Source organism: Phyllobates terribilis, unplaced genomic scaffold (assembly GCF_046119375.1).
Source record: "Phyllobates terribilis strain yellow unplaced genomic scaffold, ASM4611937v1 Scaffold_3__8_contigs__length_932513732, whole genome shotgun sequence".
Taxonomy (NCBI): domain Eukaryota; kingdom Metazoa; phylum Chordata; class Amphibia; order Anura; family Dendrobatidae; genus Phyllobates; species Phyllobates terribilis.
The window spans coordinates 469,293,298-469,312,135 of record NW_027362763.1 but is presented as its reverse complement, the minus strand read 5'-3'; the positions used below and the strand labels follow the sequence as shown (position 1 = coordinate 469,312,135).

The window sequence follows — 18,838 nt, the reverse complement described above, 5'->3', positions numbered from 1 at the left end:
CAGTGTTCACGCGCCGGCCATAGGGATAATGGTGACTGCCGGCGCGTACGCACTGCTATGTTGACATTGTAGTAGAATTCTTCAATAAAATGGTGCCGGAGTCAACGCGTACTCATCCTGCAATATCTGGCACCATTCTGTTGAAGGTACTGTGTCTGGGAATTCGCACACACAGTGTCTTCAATAAAATGGCGCCGTAGTGTGGTATACGCTGACTCTGTCACCACACTTCACTGGTGCCACCCATCCCGACTTCGGACAGAAAGATGCATCCATCATTATACATAAGATGCATGCCTGTTATTAGTTCCACTCTATATTTTAATCCTCTTTGAACTATACCTTGTTTTTAATTATTTTCACCAGTAGTTCAGTTATATAGCGCTTACATAGGCCATAAGTAAAAAAAAATACTGACAGCGCCTGCAAAATAATGTTCTGCATTTTCTCGCATAATATCATTAACCACCATATAACCCACCAGTGTTAGCAGCTCCATCTCATTGGCTGTATTCTTAAGCTGTTCTGTATCATATTCTATCTTATAAGTAGATAACAACTGACGAAGATTTGGTTTTATCTGCTCTGTGTCTGTTAGGTGTTCAGGTAACTCAGAATCTTCCCGCTGAAGTAATTCTAAAAACAATACAAAAAAACCCCACATTTTAGCAATGTCTCTGTCTGCTTGAACAAGATCTGTCACAGAATTATTAAAACTGGTGTTCTATATGCCAGTATTAAAAAAAATATATTGGGCTCAAATTTATTAAAAGTCAAATGCCACTTAAAACATTTGGTGCATATTTAGACTGTCCTACAGTAAAGACAAGAAATGATATCTACACCTTGCATTTTCGTTTATTTATTTCTGGCATAAAACTTAATGAATCCATCTAGAAGTTGTTGGCCCTGCTCCACGTCAACTTTTTCAACTTTTGTCGAGCATAATCCAAAAATTTCAAGAACATGCACTTTGCGACTTTTTGCAAGTTTGGCTTTTTGAGACTTAGTTTATGTCTAAAACTTATGTAAATTGCTTGATAAATGTAGCTCACTGTTTATTGGTAGAAAAGTTGTAATAAATGGAAATATTACATATATTACAGCACATTGGGCTGAGAATGACACTGTATATGACCCATGCTACACTGTGTCAAGTGACGAGACGGAACCATGCATACAAACTGACTTTGAAATGTTGGAATAATGTTATATGCTTTAGATATACAGTACAGACCAAAGGTTTGGACACACCTTCTCATTTAAAGATTTTTCTGTATTTTCAGGACTTTGAAAATTGTACATTCACACTGAAGGCATCAAAACTATGGATTAACACATGTGGAATTATATACTTAGCAAAAAAGTGTGAAACAACTGAAAATATGTCTTATATTCTAGGTTCTTCAAAGTAGCCACCTTTTGCTTTGATGACTGCTTTGCACACTCTTGGCATTCTCTTGATGAGCTTCAAGAGGTAGTCACCGGAAATGGTTTTCACTTAACAGGTGTGCCCTGTCAGGGTTAATAAGTGGGATTTCTTGCCTTATAAATGGGGTTGGGACCATCAGTTGTGTTGTGCAGAAGTCAGGTGGATACACAGCAGATAGTCCTACTGAATAGACTGTTAAAATTTGTATTATGGAAAGAAAAAAGCAGCTAAGTAAAGAAAAGCGAGTGGCCATCATTACTTTAAGAAATGAAGGTCAGTCAGTCCAAAAAATTGGGCAAACTTTGAAAGTGTCCTCAAGTGCAGTTGCAAAAACCATCAAGCGCTACAAAGAAACTGGCTCACATGAGGACCGCCCCAGGAAAGGAAGATCAAGAGTCACCTCTGTTTCTGAGGATAAGTTTATCCGAGTCACCAGCCTCAGAAATCGCAGGTTAACAGCAGCTCAGATTAGACGCCAGGTCAATGCCACACAGAGTTCTAACAGCAGACACATCTCTACAACAACTGTTAAGAGGAGACTTTGTGCAGCAAGCCTTCATGGTAAAATAGCTGCTAGGAAACCACTGCTAAGGACAGGCAACAAGCAGAAGAGACTTGTTTGGGCTAAAGAACACAAGGAATGGATATTAGACCAGTGGAAATCTGTGCTTTGGTCTGATGAGTCCAAATTTGAGGTCTTTGGTTCCAACCACCGTGTCTTTGTGCGATGCAGAAGAGGTGAACTGATGGACTCTACATGCCTGGTTCCCACTGGGAAGCATGGAGGAGGAGGTGTGATGGTGTGGGAGTGCTTTGCTGGTGACACTGTTAGGGATTTATTCAAAATTGAAGGCATACTGAACCAGCATGGCTGCCACAGCATCTTGCAGCGGCATGCTATTCCATCCGGATTGCGTTTGGTTGGACCATCATTTATTTTTCAACAGGACAATGACCCCAAACACACCTCCAGGCTGTGTAAGGGCTATTTGACCAAGAAGGAGAGTGATGGGGTGCTACGCCAGATAACCTGGCCTCCACAGTCACCAGACCTGAACCCAATTGAGATGGTTTGGGGTGAGCTGGACCGCAGAGTAAAGGCAAAAGGGCCAACAAGTGCTAAGCATCTCTGGGAACTCCTTCAAGATTGTTGGAAGACCATTTCCCGTGACTACTTCTTGAAGCTCATCAAGAGAATGCCAAGAGTGTGCAAAGCAGTCATCAAAGCAAAAGGTGGCTACTTTGAAGAACCTAGAATATAAGACATATTTTCAGTTGTTTCCCACTTTTTTGTTAAGTATATAATTCCAAATGTGATAATTCATAGTTTTGATGCCTTCAGTGTGAATGTACAATTTTCATAGTCATGAAAATACAGAAAAATCTTTAAATGAGAAGGTGTGTCCAAACTTTTGGTCTGTACTGTAAAGTATATATGAAAAGATGTATTCATGATTCTAAACAGTAAAATGTTTGATATTTACCACCATAATCTAAATTATATCAAAATGAGTTATTGTAAAAATAAAAAGAAGCACAATGATGTAAACCACAGTCTCCAATGCCCATCTTCTCACTAAAAAGAACACATTGATAGAAAGGGATCATATGTATATATAGAGGAGTAAAAATGTTCATAAGGGTCTGTAAAGGACATATTTCTTACCAGTCTCTTCAGGACGGCCTTCACTAGAAGTTATACATCCAACATCAATGGATGGGTGATTTTCACGATCTTTTAATTGTTCTTCTATTACTTTCACAGCACGATCAGAAATGGGCAAGTACTGTAAAATCTACAAATATATAAGTAGGTAAAAAGTAGGATCAGCCTCATTTATTTCAGTCGGAAGAGTGCAAAATGTAAGCTTTGATTGGTTTTACTAGGCGTGGAGATCAATAAAGTGAAAAAAGCCAATGCTACACTCCCACAATGAGTTTTTGATGTTGCAAATTTTCTGCACCTAAATTAGGTTACTTGTGTTTTTTCATATAGTTTTTGAGTGAATTATTTTTACATGCGTTTTTATCACTGCGTCTTTTTGGTAGGTCACTTTTAAAATAAAGCTGCTTTTTCTTTGATACTTTATGGTAATTGGCTTTGCCAAAACTTTATTGATATAATCACCTGTGGATTACATGCGTTTTTAGTGCACTTACGCAGTGGAAATGCACTAAAAGCGCACATAAGTTTTTTACCTGAAAATTTTCTGCATCTGATGCAGTTCTATAGGGAAAATCTACACATAAAACTCAGCGCACCCGCGAGAGAAATTGACTTGTTGCGGATTTCAAAAACACACCGCAGTGTAAAAAAAAAAGCACAGTGGGCATGAGATTTCTATAAATCCCATCCACTTTGCTGGAACTGTAAAACGTTGTGTTTTTTTCTGTGCAGTGAAAATATGGAGCGTCAAATGCAAGCCAAAAACTCATTGTGAGAATTTAGCCCTAAGCAGAAATACAACAAAGCCTATTAATTCAGATGTGACCAAGGTGCATTAGTTTGCCTTAATCTTCATCTGTAGTATCATATTGACATTGAGGTCAAGTGATTGACATAAGCTGATGTCAGATCTCAGTTTCCCAAACGAGCCAAGAATGGAATTCTATGGTATCTCCTTTTAAAATCTGTCTATTTTCAAATGTTTTGCTGGTCCTGATTAGTGTTGAGCGAATTTGTTCGGCATTTCAAATTCGGGTTCATGTTCGGGGTTCTGCGTGACAGCATGGCAAATCAGGGATGTTCATGGCTGGAGACGATTTTTTTGGCGCAAACATGTCGGAACACCGAACACGAACATGAATTTGAAATGCCGAACAAATTCTCTCAACACTAATCCTGATGATACGTACTCTTATGTAGTTGTAGATGGGCTTCACTGAATGCAGATGACAAATAAACCACTGCATATAGATTATAAGGTCCTCCTGAGTAACTAAATTAATAGAATTCTTTTGTCCGGTCAGCAAGCGTTCTCTCGCTATTGAAAGTCTCTGGGCTCTTTGCACTGAATCAGCATGCTCCTGCATGATGTATCCAACTTTCTCCTGTGGGTTGAAAGTAAAATTAACACTGGTAGTCGTCACAGTCAGCATATTAGTGAATTGGAAAATATACCTGAAATGTTTATGCATATAGGGAACCTGTTATGTCCAGATTCGCTAAATAGCGTTAATATCATGCCTACCTGCTTTACTGGTGCAGCGGCTAAAGTAAGAAATTTACAGTATATTCTCCTTGTGGACGTTCGCTTCCAGACATAGGAGAGGTTACTGTCTCAGTATAGTGAGCGTTGACTGTAGCTGCACACTGCAGCCCCCATATGACTGGGAGTGAGAGGTCACAGGGAGGATATAAGTCCATTTCCTCCCTGTTGCCGCTGCTCTAGGATGGCACGCAGGCAGGATTTTACCACTATCTACCTGCAGATTATATCTGAAGGTACATAGCATTTCTGGACACTACAGGTTCTCTTTAAACAGTTATGTAAAATCTTAGTCACTTTACTGAAAATATTAGGAAACTGCTTGAGTAACAATAAATACAACAAAGGATAAGTTCTCCTTTACAAACACTTTTTTAAAAAAAATTTAAGAGGCAAGATCGTGCTCTCCATCCAAAGAGCATAAAAATGAGGCATTCTAAAAGGCAGAAAAAAGGCAATGCAAAAGGAGAAGGACCCCCAATTAATTTTTCTCCATTCCTCCAGACCGAAGACCACAGCAATGTGAAGGGATCTGTGGCCTCCTTGTGCCAAAGCTTGGGAAGAGTCCATCTTGCTGCCAGTGTAAGGGTATATCCGGGACAATTCATGCACTTCATTCCTCCTTAATAAAATGGGTACGTTTCTTGTGGAGATGTGAATAACGCTGCAGAATGTGTATATATTTTGATACTGGTTTTATAACTAATAATGTTGTGGATGACTCATGTTTACTTTATTAATAAGGATGACGTGTTTGTAATGCAGGTGCCGGAATGCAACGCACAGAGACACAAGGCGAGAACAGTCAGAGATGTTTGTAAACAGTTTTATACAACAGGTATACTGAAACAAGGGATTAGCAACAAGGGTAATGAACAGTGGTTTGAAATATCAGAAAAATACAAAATTTCTCAAAGTAAGGCGCAGTCTCTTAAAATAAGGTGCAGTCTCTTAAAGTAAGGTGATGCCCTCAAGCATGAGAGACACCACACAAGTTCTTTAACCGTGAATTTGGCCCTAGCGGGGGTCACCGGTTATTCCCGCTAGGCCGTGAGTCTCTTTCCGGATAAATTCAATTAAATCACGTTGTGCTACTTTAGCCCCAACCGTTCCCCTCCCAACCTGAGTACTTAAACCCAATTGTCCCCGGTACCGTGGGTGAGCAGTGGAAGTGACGGCCCTGCTCACGTATGCAGCTCCTCTCTGCTTGGCCGTTGGAGGCACTCTCTCGAGCCTTCGATAGGGGGGTCCAGGCCTCGTCTGTCGGCGGCCGACGTCAGGTTCCGCGAACTCACTCAGCACCGCGATCAGGTTCCTAGTATCCTCAGCAGGCACAGCACTCGGGTCACAACTGTGAGGGATCCGGAGCTCTTTTACCGGTGCCCGGCTGGAGCACCTCTCAGGCCTCTGGATTTGGCCTGTCATGCGGGGTTTCTCAGGACGCAGGGAGCACGTCTGCTCCTCTCTGCTGCTTGGCGCCAAAAACCCCTCAGGTTTGGCGCGCTGGCCTCTCATCTCTCTGAACTCCTTCCTGGAAGTCACCTGATCAGTTCCAGCATCTGAATCTGCCCTCTCTGCAACTTCCCTTGTATATTTTGGTTCCGCGTGACTGTCTCTGGCCAGTAGATGGCAGTCTCGCTCCATCCTTGAAACGTCATGTTGTAGTTCTTTTACAAGCTTTCTTGCTCGTTCTACATTCCTCCCTCCTTTTTGCTCGCCAGTCCTCGGGCGAGTGGACTCCTCGCAGAATTGATGTCTCCTTCCAGGCAGTGCAAGCTCAGACAGGAGTTGGGCACACTCCTGCGTTTTCTGTTGGATTCGAGACCAGATAAACTCTTCCTGAGCATACCGGTTAGGAGGAATGCCGCCATTAGCCCGCTCAGTTCTGCGGGGCTCTTCTTGCGGAGGAGACTCCGGGAGATCCGAGGAATCAACTACAGGGGATTGCAAATCATTTCCTGACTCATTCTGACTTCCACTCGGGAGTGGCACCAACGGTTCTGACGGGCCCAACTGCATTGTGGCCCACCCTTCTTCATCCCCCAAGGTTCCTGTATGTGGCACTTCAGCCAACATGTCTGAGGGCCCAGCCCCATTACAGACTTCTGCTTCAGAGGAGCAAGGTCGCAACATATTACGGTGCAACACCCTGGATGTCGTGGCGTCACCCCCTTCTGGCCTAACCTCGTAGACGGGGTTGTCTGGGTGGACCTTCTTCACCACCCGATATGGTATTGCCTCCCAGCGATGGTCCAGCTTACTCCCAAATCGTTTAGCCCTCACCAGCACTCGGTCTCCTGGCTGAAGCGATCCACCTGTGGTCGGGGGCCGAACTGCATGCTCTACTTCCTGAAACTTCTGAGCAACCAGTTTTCTCACGGTATGGAGTCGATGCTGGTGTTCTCGAATCCAGGTACTTGGGCTACTGCCCGGACCGGGGTTTTCTGAGTCTAGCTCCAGCTCGGTGATTTCCCGGCCACTTCTTCCAAACAGCAACATGTAGGGGGTGTAGCCGGTGGTTGCATGAACTCGATTATTATACACCCACACCAGCTCGGACACGAATTCGGGCCACTTCATCTTTTTGTCCGCTTCCAGTGTTCGCAACATTTGCAACAGGGTTCGGTTAAAGCGCTCGCATGCACCGTTCCCTTGCGGGTGGTAGGGCGTTGTCCGGGAACGGTCGATCCCATAGATGCGGTATAGCTCATCCATCACTCGTCCTTGGAAGCAGGCCCTCTGGTCAGAATGTATTCGCTTCGGGCACCCATAAATCTGGATGAAATCTTGACAGATGGCCTTGGCTGCGGCTTCTGCCGTCTAATCTTTAGTGGGCGTCACTACTGCAAACTTGGTGAAGTGATCAGTCATGACTAAACAGTGTCCATAACCGTTGTATGAAGTTCCTACCATCAAGTAGTCAATCATCAAGACTTCCAAGGGGGCAGAAGTTCGGATGGTCTGAATGGGAGCTCTTTGCTCCGGGGGCTTGTTCAACTCACACTGGCGACATGTTCGGCAGACCCCCTCGACTTCTTGTCGCAGTTGAGGCCAATACACCAGCCGTTGCAACCACCGGAAGGTCTTTTCTACTCCGAAGTGAGCACCTCTTCTATGAGCTTCTTGGGCTAGCTGTGTTACTAGCGCTCCTGGAACTACCACTTGCCAGGTAACATCAAACTCTCGAGGCAGCTGGCTTCTTCGGCATAGCAAGCCGTCCTTCAGGAGGAGCCTCTCCCACTGGCCTAGGATTTGTAGAGTAGTTGGAAGTGAAGCGGCTCTGGTTTCCTGGTCGGGTCTCTGATTAAGGGCGACCCATTCTCTCAACTTTGCTAGCTCCGGGTCGGATTGCTGCAGATGTATCCATTCGTCTCTTGAACGGCCCAGAATCTGAGTGGGCCTCGGCTCCTCTCTGGTCTCTTGGGCGTCGACCACAGCAGTGGCGAACTGGCTGAAATCCGGGATCTCGTCGCCTTCGAGCTCCTCATCTCTGTCCTTCTTCGGCCCCACCTGAGTGACCCGGGACAGGGCATCTGCATGTGTGTTCAGGGCCTTGGACCGATAGGCGATTTTATACTGGAATTTGGACATCCTTGCGACCCACCGCTGTTCTAACGCGCCCAGTTTGGCGTTCTCCAAGTGGGCCAAAGGGTTGTTATCTGTCCGCACTTGCACTTCTGACCCTTACAGGTACTCAGCAAATTTCTCGGTCATGGCCCACACCAGTGCCAGTAGCTCCAGCTTAAACGAACTGTAGTTGTCTGGATTCTTCTCCGTATCTCGGAGTGACCTGTTGGCATACGCGATCACTCGCTCTTTCCCTCCTTGTACTTGAGCCAGCACTGCTCTCAGCCCATGCAAGCTTCCATCAGTGTACAACATGAAAGGCTGAGAAAAGTCAGCGTAGGCCAGAATCAAGGCATCTGTTAGCGCCATTTTCAATGCTCGGAATGCCTCTTCTTGTCGTGGGCCCCACTGAATGGGCTGCCGCTTGGCTCCCCCGGCTGTTCCTCTCAGCAATTCATTGAGCGGGATCGCAATCTTAGCGAAGTCTTTAATTAATCTGCGGTAGTATCCAGCAAGCCCCAGGAATGCCCTTAGTTTCCTTAGATTGGCGGGCGTGGGCCACTTCTGCACGGCAGCTACTTTCTCCGCAGTGGGGTGCACCCCTGCACTGGACACAGTGTGCCCCAGATATTCAATTTCTCGTTTGAAGAGACGACACTTACAAGGCTTAATTTTCAGGCCGTGCCTTTGTAGCCATTCTAACACTTGTTCCAATCGGCGGAGATGATCCTCAAACGTTGCAGAATAGATAATTATATCGTTCAGATATATTAAAGTGGCTTCAAAGTTGAGGTCCCCCAAGCATCTCTCCATCAGCCGTTGGAAGGTTCCTGGCGCGTTTGTTAGTCCGAACGTCATTCGATTGAACTCAAACAGGCCCATAGGGAGAACAAAAGCGGTCTTCGGACGATCCTTCTCAGCTACTGGGACCTGCCAATAGCTACTGGCCAGATCGAGGGAGGAGAAGAATTTGGCGCTTCCTAGTGCAGATAGAGACTCTTCGATTCGGGGGAGTGGATAGGAGTCCCGTACTGTACAGGCATTCAGCTTTCGATAGTCTATGCAGAATCTCAGGGTACCGTTCTTCTTTCGGACCAGCACGATCGGAGCCGCCCAGGGGCTCTGGCTTTCACGGATCACACCATTCCGCAACATGTGAGCCAACTGCTCTTTCACCTCCTGGTACATTTGAGGCGGGATCTGCCGATATCTCTCTCGGATGGGAGCAGTATTTCCGGTGGGTATTTCGTGCTGAATGTCCCGAGTGCACCCGAAATCATCTTCATGCTGTGCAAACACTCCCTGATATCACTGTAGAAGTTGTTCGATCTGCCTTACTTGTCCAGCAGAAAACTCAGTCAGGTTAGCTTCCATTTCTTCCAGGAGGTGGCGTCCAGCCAACGGTTCTCTTCCATGTTCCTGGCTATTGAGGGACACCTCTAGGGTCCATGGTTTTCCTTCCACAGGTGCCAGCCCTATAGCGTCAGCTCTAGTAAGGGCCTCCGGCATTACGCACACTCGCGCCACCTCTTGTCGGGGCAACAACTGTAAACTGGTGCCACTTAAATTGATGCAGCGCACGGGTACTCGACCGTGCCGCACGATGGCCAGAGTTTGAGCAATCAGGAGTCCAGAGGGCGCTTCTTCTCCCTTCATTGGTTCAACTTGAATGTCCACGCCCTCTAAGGACACATGTGCCAGCACCGGCAAAGTGAGTACAGTCTGTCCCACCGGCAGTGTCATTGTGGCTTCGGGCGGTATCGATACCTTACCAAGGTACTGGGAGGTAGTGGGCAACTTTTGAATCTGACTGACCCGCACGAGGTGCTGGAACACTCTCTTGTTAGCTGGGTCTCGAGTGGCGCGGGTCCAGTTGTTTTTGCTACAGCCCTCAGCCAGGAACTGTCCGACTTCTTTCAGCACATTCATGCCCAGGGTTACAATGGGCCCATCGCCTCCGGGCCCGGTGGTCAGTATGATCCCTTTTCGACCGAGGTCCTTTCCACATGCCCGCATGGACATCCATACTACTCCCGCTACTGGGATAGATAGATGATTAGCCGCCACCAGTTTGACAGTGGGTTCCCGGCAGGAATGAGCGACTTCAGGAAAGTGACTTTGGAAGTAAGTCTCAGGCATAGTGGTCACTTGAGACCCGGTGTCCATCAAACAGCGGATCCGCTGCCCATTGAATTCAGCCCAGATAATGGGCCTCTCGGAGACAATGTCTTCAGAGCTCCCTCTTCTACTCTCTGAAGCTCGAGACCCCACGGTATGCTCCACAACCGTGGGGCATTTTAGTTTAACGGCTGTCCCCTCCTCCTCCTTTCTCGGTTGGGACAGTCTTTGGAGATATGCCCCCTACCTCCGCAGGTCCAGCACTCCGGTCCTCGTTCTGCCGATAGGTCGGGTACATGTCGTGCTGGGGCCGGATAGGAACGTCTTTCTCGTTCTGGTCTCCATCCACGTTGAGCAGTACGGTCCGTCGGCAAGGGGGCAGTAAGAGTCTTCCTAATAGAATTCAGCTCACCCCGAATGTCTCGAATTTCCTGACGTATTTCCCGTACCCAATCAGGCTCTTGGTTGGTGAATCCAGGAGCAATTGCCTCATGACTTCTATCTGTGGCTTTGAGAACAGGAACTTCTCTCTCCAGGACTCTAGCTTCAGCCCCTACCTCCAGGAAGCCCATATCAGGGCTCAATCGCAGCCGCTCCTTCAGGATCTGCCTCAGGGAAGGGTCTTTCAAGCAAGCAATCAGTTGGTCATGCAACACCTCATCCAATGGTCCCAGTCCTCGGTTCCCATCTCGAGTTTTCTTAGTGATATGGGCCGTCACTTCCTGTAATGCATTAACATACTGATTTACTGTCTCATTTTCCCCTTGGACCCGCTGAAACAACCGTAAGCGCAAGTGTCCCAAATCTGTAGTGTCACCGTGCATGTCCTCTAGAATTTTTATCACTTTATCCACGGTGTCACGGTCCCCAGGTGGGCGGTACATCACAGTTTGTCGGGCCTCTCCATCAAGGGTTAGGAGGGCCAGCTCCGCCTGGGCTAGAGGGTCAAGGGGATACATACGTAGCATACTTCTCAGTCTTTCTGCCCAGTCCCAAAGTGACATGCCATCCCCTGTAAACTTGGGAAGATGGCTGAGCATAGCCCCCAGGGGTATATGGCTCCGGCCGGACCCAGCCACAGACTGATCCGCCATCTCTGCGTCTGAATGTTGCATCCTGCCGACTACGCCAAATGTAATGCAGGTGCTGGAATGCAACGCACAGAGACACAAGGCGAGAACAGTCAGGGATGCTTGTAAACAGTTTTATACAACAGGTATACTGAAACAAGGGATTAGCAACAAGGGTAATGAACAGTGGTTTGAAATATCAGAAAAATACAAAATTTCTCAAAGTAAGGCGCAGTCTCTTAAAATAAGGCGCAGTCTCTTAAAGTAAGGTGATGCCCTCAAGCATGAAAGACACCACACAAGTTCTTTAACCGTGAATTTGGCCCTAGCGGGGGTCACCGGTTATTCCCGCTAGGCCGTGAGTCTCTTTCCGGATAAATTCAATTAAATCACGTTGTGCTACTTTAGCCCCAACCGTTCCCCTCCCAACCTGAGTACTTAAACCCAATTGTCCCCGGTACCGGGGGTGAGCAGTGGAAGTGACGGCCCTGCTCACGTATGCAGCTCCTCTCTGCTTGGCCGTTGGAGGCAGTCTCTCGAGCCTTGGATAGGGGGGTCCAGGCCTCGTCTGTCGGCGGCCGACGTCGGGTTCCGCGAACTCACTCAGCACCGCGATCAGGTTCCTAGTATCCTCAGCAGGCACAGCACTCGGGTCACAACTGTGAGGGATCCGGAGCTCTTTTACCGGTGCCCGGCTGGAGCACCTCTCAGGCCTCTGGATTTGGCCTGTCACGCGGGGTTTCTCAGGACGCAGGGAGCACGTCTGCTCCTCTCTGCTGCTTGGCGCCAAAGACCCCTCAGGTTTGGCGCGCTGGCCTCTTATCTCTCTGAACTCCTTCCTGGAAGTCACCTGATCGGTTCCAGCATCTGAATCTGCCCTCTCTGCAACTTCCCTTGTATATTTTGGTTCCGCTTGACTGTCTCTGGCCAGTAGATGGCAGTCTCGCTCCATCCTTGAAACGTCATGTTGTAGTTCTTTTACAAGCTTTCTTGCTCGTTCTACATGTTCTCATATTGTATTGTATTATATGGAATGTAGGCATAGTTTGAGGAATAGGATATAATTTAGGATTTGAGTGATAAGTACTGTATAGTTAGGAATGGGAAGTATAGTGGAGGGCACTGTAGATCAGGAAGTAGCTAGTTATAGTAAGGTAATGGTTAACATAGATAGGAACAGCCCCAGTTAGGGAGGGGCATAGGTAATATAAGGGAAAGGATTTCCTGGTTTAAGTTAGTTAGGGGTTCAGAGAGAGAGAGTTGCTGTGTCAGTTGCAGTGTCTGTGATTGTATGCAGCGCTGAAATCAAGGTGACATAGCTGCAGCCAATCAATGAGCTCAGCTGCTCTAGGTGGCTTGTGCTGTTTATTTGGGCAGAGTCGATGAGCTGAGTTATTGGCTCCAGTGCTGATGACGTGACATCAGCACTGCAGACATTAACAAACCCCGGGAGCAGAACTGGACCAGGGGAGAGTGAATAAAGCGCAGTTTGCATCTCGGGAACCAAATAAACCTTTAAATCCCAAGTTGTATATTAATGCATGATTTCGTGTAAATAAACTTAGATTGAAAATACTTTGGTAATAATGAATAAATGGAAAACTATTTACGTGTAAAGACTTGCTTGAAAAAAATGAACCATGTATGCTTAGGACCCCTCACACAGCATTTTCTCCCATGTTCAGTGGCCCTGTCGTGGCTTACGTTTGAACCCCCCCGTAAAACGGGATTAGAGCATATGCACCGATGGGGTCATTGGCTATAATGGTGTAGATAGAGCACATGGTGACTCTGTCGTGCATAATTTTCAGCAGTATACGCCGACTCGAGGCCAACTGCAAGACGCAGTAGACTATGTCTTGGTGTCCACCTCCAATAAGCGGAAAATGAAGCACGACAGAGCACACGGTGACTCCATCTACACGATTATAGTCAATGGTCCCGCCTGCACATATTCGCTTGAATCCCGTTTTTCGAGGGGTCCGGACGTAATCCCCAACCCCTGAATGTGGTAAAGAACGCAGTGTGAAAGGGCCCTTAGAGATTATGCACATCTACATGAGATGCCTCCAAAGAGAAAGCTGGTTAAGAAAAATTCATAAGTTGGACACGGATTTGTGACCTACCTTGTACTGAGGATAACATTGTTCCATGACACTTGTGTGATGACAGAACCTCTTCCACCTCAGCATGTGCATGTATTTACTTCGGACTAACTGGTGAATTCTGTCAGTGAAAAACTTTGACAGGAAAACATGAATTCATAATACACTTTTTTTTATATACCATATGATATTTACCATAAGAAGATTTTATATGGATTAGCTAAAGAATGTGGATTCTTACCAAGCTACTAGGTACATGTTATCCACAGTATGGACCTTCGTTCATTGTTTCATATTTATACATACAGCGAACGACAATAATTTAATTACCTTACTTTTCCATATTTTTTTACTTAATATATACATATAGAAAACAAAGTTTAACATATTAAAATCTATGTTCTGGGTGTAGTCTTATGTTGTCAATTTAACCTAACTAAATATATTTAAGAAAAAATTTCACTGCAATTGTTACAAAAGAATAGTCATCAAAGTTTATAGCAAAAACACTGCCTAAAACAAAACAGTTGAATACAGCCTATAAGGAAAAGGAATAGATAAATTAGACCATGTGCACACGGTGAGTATTTGGTGAGTTTTTTACCTCAGTATTTGTAAGTCCAAACCAGTAGTGGGCGATAAATACAGAAGTGGTGACGTGTTTCTGTTATACTTTTCCTCTGTTCCTATCCTTACCTGGTTCTGGCTTACAAATACTGAGGTAAAAAACTCCTCAACGTGTGCATGTGACCTTATACCCTCAATTTTCTAGTAATTAGTAGTGATGCCCACTCCATCAAAACTGATTAAAAATCAATTAAATGTAATTATCACTTTTAAATAGTCAACAATTCATTCCCAAATGTTTATAGCATAGGTAAAGCAGACATGGTTCTCAGAGGTTTCCAATACAGCATGTCTATTTCTTAAGTAGTGCAATGCAGTGAGTACCAATAATAACGCCATGAGCTTTGGTACCTGCAAATCTGCATAATATGCATAATGCACAATTTAAAGAGGTTGTCCACTACTTTTTGATCTTTAGGATAGGTCATCAATGTCTGATCGGCTGGGGTCCGCCACCCACCACCAAGGCGATCAGTTGTTATCGGTATTGGCATCAGCCACTGGCCGGAAGTAATCACTTTCAGAGCTGCTCCGTCTTCTGATAGTGGTCGCCGTAGGGTACTGCACATCTGCCGCCTATTGATTTGAATAGGAGGCGGATGTGTAATACCAAGCCCCGGCCACTATAAGAAGGCGACCAGATCCGCAAGTGAGTACTTCCAGCTGGCAGCCACCACCAACAATGATTACAACTGATCGGCAGGGTGGCGGGTGGTGGACCCCGGTCGATCAGACGTTGATGACCTATCGTAAAGATAGTTCATCAGTCAAAAAGTAGTGGACAGTTTCTTTAAGTTCTCTGTGTGAAATTCTGCCTGCAAAAGACATTTAACATATAAACCTCTGCATAAAAATATTTAGAGCTACCCGTTTATGGGGCATGTCTGAGTGTTAAAAGGGGTTTTCCCAAGAGTAAAGTAAATTTTAATTAATAGATCTTGGAATAATAATAACTTCCACAACTGGATGTGTTAAAAAAATGTCCCTGTGCTGAGATAATCTTATAAATGTGCCCCTGCTGTGTACTGTGTAATGGCTGTGTCTGACCGTACAGGGACATGGTCTGATCATACCCGAGTTATTAATTAAAATTTATTTTATTGGTGGAAAAAAAAACTTTTAGGGCTTAAAACTGAATAAATATTAACATTTTAAAGGAATATGTCAGCAGGTTTTGCTATGTAATCTGACAGCAGCGTGATGAAGGAGCTGAGACCCCAATTATAGCGATGTATCACTTAGTTTACTGGGGCAGAGTCACAGTTTATCTGCTGCATATTTAGCAGAGCTCAGAATGCTGAGCCCTGTATAATCCCACTCACACCACTGAATGGCAGCTTTCTCTGTACAAGGTATATTGACAGAGAGCTGCTAATCAGTGCTTGAAGCATGGTTGGACTAGCAAGCAGGAGACCGCAAGTCAGAAAGTGATAATCTCCTGCTGATTAAACACATAGCCCAGTAAGTGACACATCACTGGAATCAGGCTCTCAGCTCCTACACTATGCTGCTCTCAGATTACATAGCAAAAACCTGAGTCCCTTTCAAGTAACCTATTATATCAATGATATCAGAAGAAATGTTCACCTGATGTAATAACAGAGGCAGATTATCCGCAGTGTATTCTCTTGTTAGACAGGTCTCCAGCTCTCGTTGCATGACATCAGCTTGAACAGTAATCGGTATTGCTCCTGCCACCTCAAGTCCAAGTAAAAAGTTTAATAAGTGAAAAACCTTTTTAGTAGCCATATATAGTATATTGATTTATACATTTGTATGAATACTGTATAATGTGAATAGAGAAAAGACCTGAAAACACTATGATGAGCATCAGCACATGAACAAGAGCTCCATGTCTGCTGATACCTTTACAAAACATCTATTAGCAGAAGCATCTCAAAATTGACTGTTTTCAGATTACTTTATGAATCAGTTCTTCATGACTGAATTGCTGCAATGAAACCACTACTGAAGCATGGAAATACGTAAGGAGAATGGTAGGGAGCTGCATTCAATGACTTGGCCTCCAGTGTCCCTAATGTAATAGAAATAGTATGGGATGTGGTGAGCCAGAAAGTAAACTATTGGAGATATCCCGATTGTCCACTTTATGAAAATCCTTGAAAGAATGGCAAGCTGTTATGGCGACTTAAAATGAACCTGTCAGAAACTTTAACCCCCACCAAATCATTTATATGACTGTGTAGCCATTTAAAAGATAATCCAATCGATCCCTTTATGACAATTAATTCACTGCTGCAGCAGAAAGAAATTCTGTTTAGAAGCGTTATCTGGAAGTGCATTGGGGCGTGATGGTGCACTTCTGGCTTCTCAGCCTCACTCTGCATTTCTTACCTAGCAGCACCCTCCCCTGGCTGATTGACAGGTCATTTGCTCTGGTACATGACCACTGACCTGTCAATCAGCCAGGGGAGAGTACTGCTATGTAGGAAATACAGAGTGAGACTGAGAAGCTAGAAGTGCATCGTCACGCCCCAATGCACTTCCAGATAAAGCTTCCAAATAGGAGTTCTTGGTGCTGCAGCAGTGCTCAGGGGTCATAAAGGGATTGATTGGATTATATTTTAAAGGGCTACACAATCATATTAATGGCCTGAGGAGGCTTAAAGTTTCTGACAGGTTCCCTTTAACACTTGAAATATATACAGAAAAATCCTTTTATGAGAAGAGGTGTCCAAACTTTTGACTGAATGTTACTAGTCATGTATACTAAGACAAGTGCGTTATAGATCAGATATTGATAATAAAGCTCATTGTACATCCTAATGTCTAAAATACCTGGGCTCTATAGCAGATATTAAAGGGGTTGTTTTTGTCAGTCCAGTGTGGTTTAAAAAACCAAACCTCAAAAACAACATTTTACTCACCTACTTATCTCCTGCCGTTCCTCTGTAAAGCTGACCAGGACCCCAGCCAGCCCCTTTACCATCTTTTCTGGCAAAGACAGTGCATGACCACTGCAGTCAATCAGCCCCACTGAAGTAAATGTGATCTGAGCCGGACCATGCAGTGCCGGTTAATACTCACTACACAGTATAGGGAGCTGCCATGTCAAAGCTCTTTACAATGAATTTTCAATGGCTGTGGCCAAGTATCAGCTGACCGCCACCAATCTGCTATTGATGCCGTCTCCTAAGGGCAGGTGCAGATGACCGTATTTTTAGTTCGAGTGTGATCTGACAAAGCATCAGATTGCACTCTGACCAATGTTATGCTACAGGGCCGTGCACATGTCCGATGTTTTCCTCGGAACGAGTGGGTCAGAGGAAAAAGATTACTGCATGCCTGAGTTTGATCTAATAATTAGGTCGCACTCAGCCATACAAGTGCATGAGTCCGTGGAAACCATTGGACTGCATTCAGATAACATCTGAGTGCAGTCTGATTTTTACGGTCTGATTTTTCCCTCTTCTTCTCATCCGAGAAAATCGGATCACACTCTGATCAAACTCTGATCAGGGTGTGATTAGCATAATCAGCCCGATACTATTTGATAAGAGAACTCTAGCCTAAGGACACATTAAAAGCAAAGTTCTGAGGTTCTGTAGGTGCGTGTTTTACCTGTAAGCCTCTTTTCAGGATCATTTCTCTTTCATTCCTGTAGTATGCAATGTCCTTTGGGATTGGCACAGAGCTAGAATTTTAATCAGTAAACATGTCTTAAACCTATAGATAATGACATGTATATATGCTTAAAAAGTAGTAAACAATAAAGGTCTATGCATGTAATAAATCAACATATCTGAAATCCATTGCAACTCTATACAGCATATTGTTTATGTAGTTCTAGTTCTCAAAGAGACTTAAAGGAACAATAAATATCAAATAAAAAAAAATAAAATAAAAAATAAAGATCATTCATTGTTCTAACAAACTGGGGCCTGGCAGTAAGGCCACGAACCCACTATCAGTATTTGGTCAGTTTTCGGTCAGTATTTTCTCTCAGGAGTGGGAGACAAAACCAGGAGTGGGTGATAAATGCATAATTGGAGACTTGTTTCTATTATACCTTTTCTCTGATTGTTCCTCACCTGGTTTTGGCTCCCACTCCTGATAAAAAATACTGACCGAATACTGATAGTGGGGTTTGGCAGTAAGGTACTTGACTTTAGCTGGTCCGTGCCCTACTGCCATGTCTGCATAATGACCCTTCCCCTTTGGCTAATTCACATCCTTTAGTAGGTTGTCAGCCAAAATGGAAGAGATCAGCAGGAAATTATCCATCGGGTTTTCTTCAGTATTAGGCTACATTCACATGTTCAGTATTTGGTCGGTATTTTACCTAAGTATTTGTAAGCCAAATCCAGTAGTGGGTGATACAGAAATGGTGACGTATTTCTATTATAATTTTCCTCTGATTGTTCCACTCCTGGTTTTGGCTTATAAATACTGACCAAATACAGGACTTGTGAATGTGGCATTACTAGAAGACTGGTCGTTTCTGATGTATGGAGAAAACTCTGCAGAGCAATAAACATTATGGGCCCGATTTATCAAGATATTGTTCATCTTGATCAGGGAGCGTGATGGAGTCAAATGCTCCTGATTCATGAAGACCACCTCCGTGCGCCACGCCAGAAATCTCACTCCAGTCATGTACTGGAGTGAGATTTCTGGTGTAGGGAACACCCAGTTCTACCCATTTTGTCACAGCTGTGAGAAACTAGTGTGAAAACACCAAAAAGTCGC

At 44.8% G+C, this 18,838-nt stretch overlaps 1 protein-coding gene across 3 annotated transcripts in view; it reads right to left on the bottom strand.

Moving 5' to 3' along the window:
- Window positions 1-18,838, bottom strand: part of LOC141259599 (uncharacterized) — a 248,968-nt gene that overhangs the window by 221,223 nt on the left and 8,907 nt on the right. For all 3 annotated transcript variants that reach the window (XM_073675832.1, XM_073675830.1, XM_073675833.1), the window contains exons 3-8: window positions 17,711-17,783; window positions 15,716-15,826; window positions 13,523-13,636; window positions 4,289-4,483; window positions 3,099-3,228; window positions 482-636 (exon numbers count right to left, since the gene is read on the bottom strand). In XM_073675832.1, the coding sequence (XP_073531933.1) occupies window positions 482-636; window positions 3,099-3,228; window positions 4,289-4,483; window positions 13,523-13,636; window positions 15,716-15,826; window positions 17,711-17,783 (778 nt within the window). The remainder of the gene's footprint in view (window positions 1-481; window positions 637-3,098; window positions 3,229-4,288; window positions 4,484-13,522; window positions 13,637-15,715; window positions 15,827-17,710; window positions 17,784-18,838) is intronic.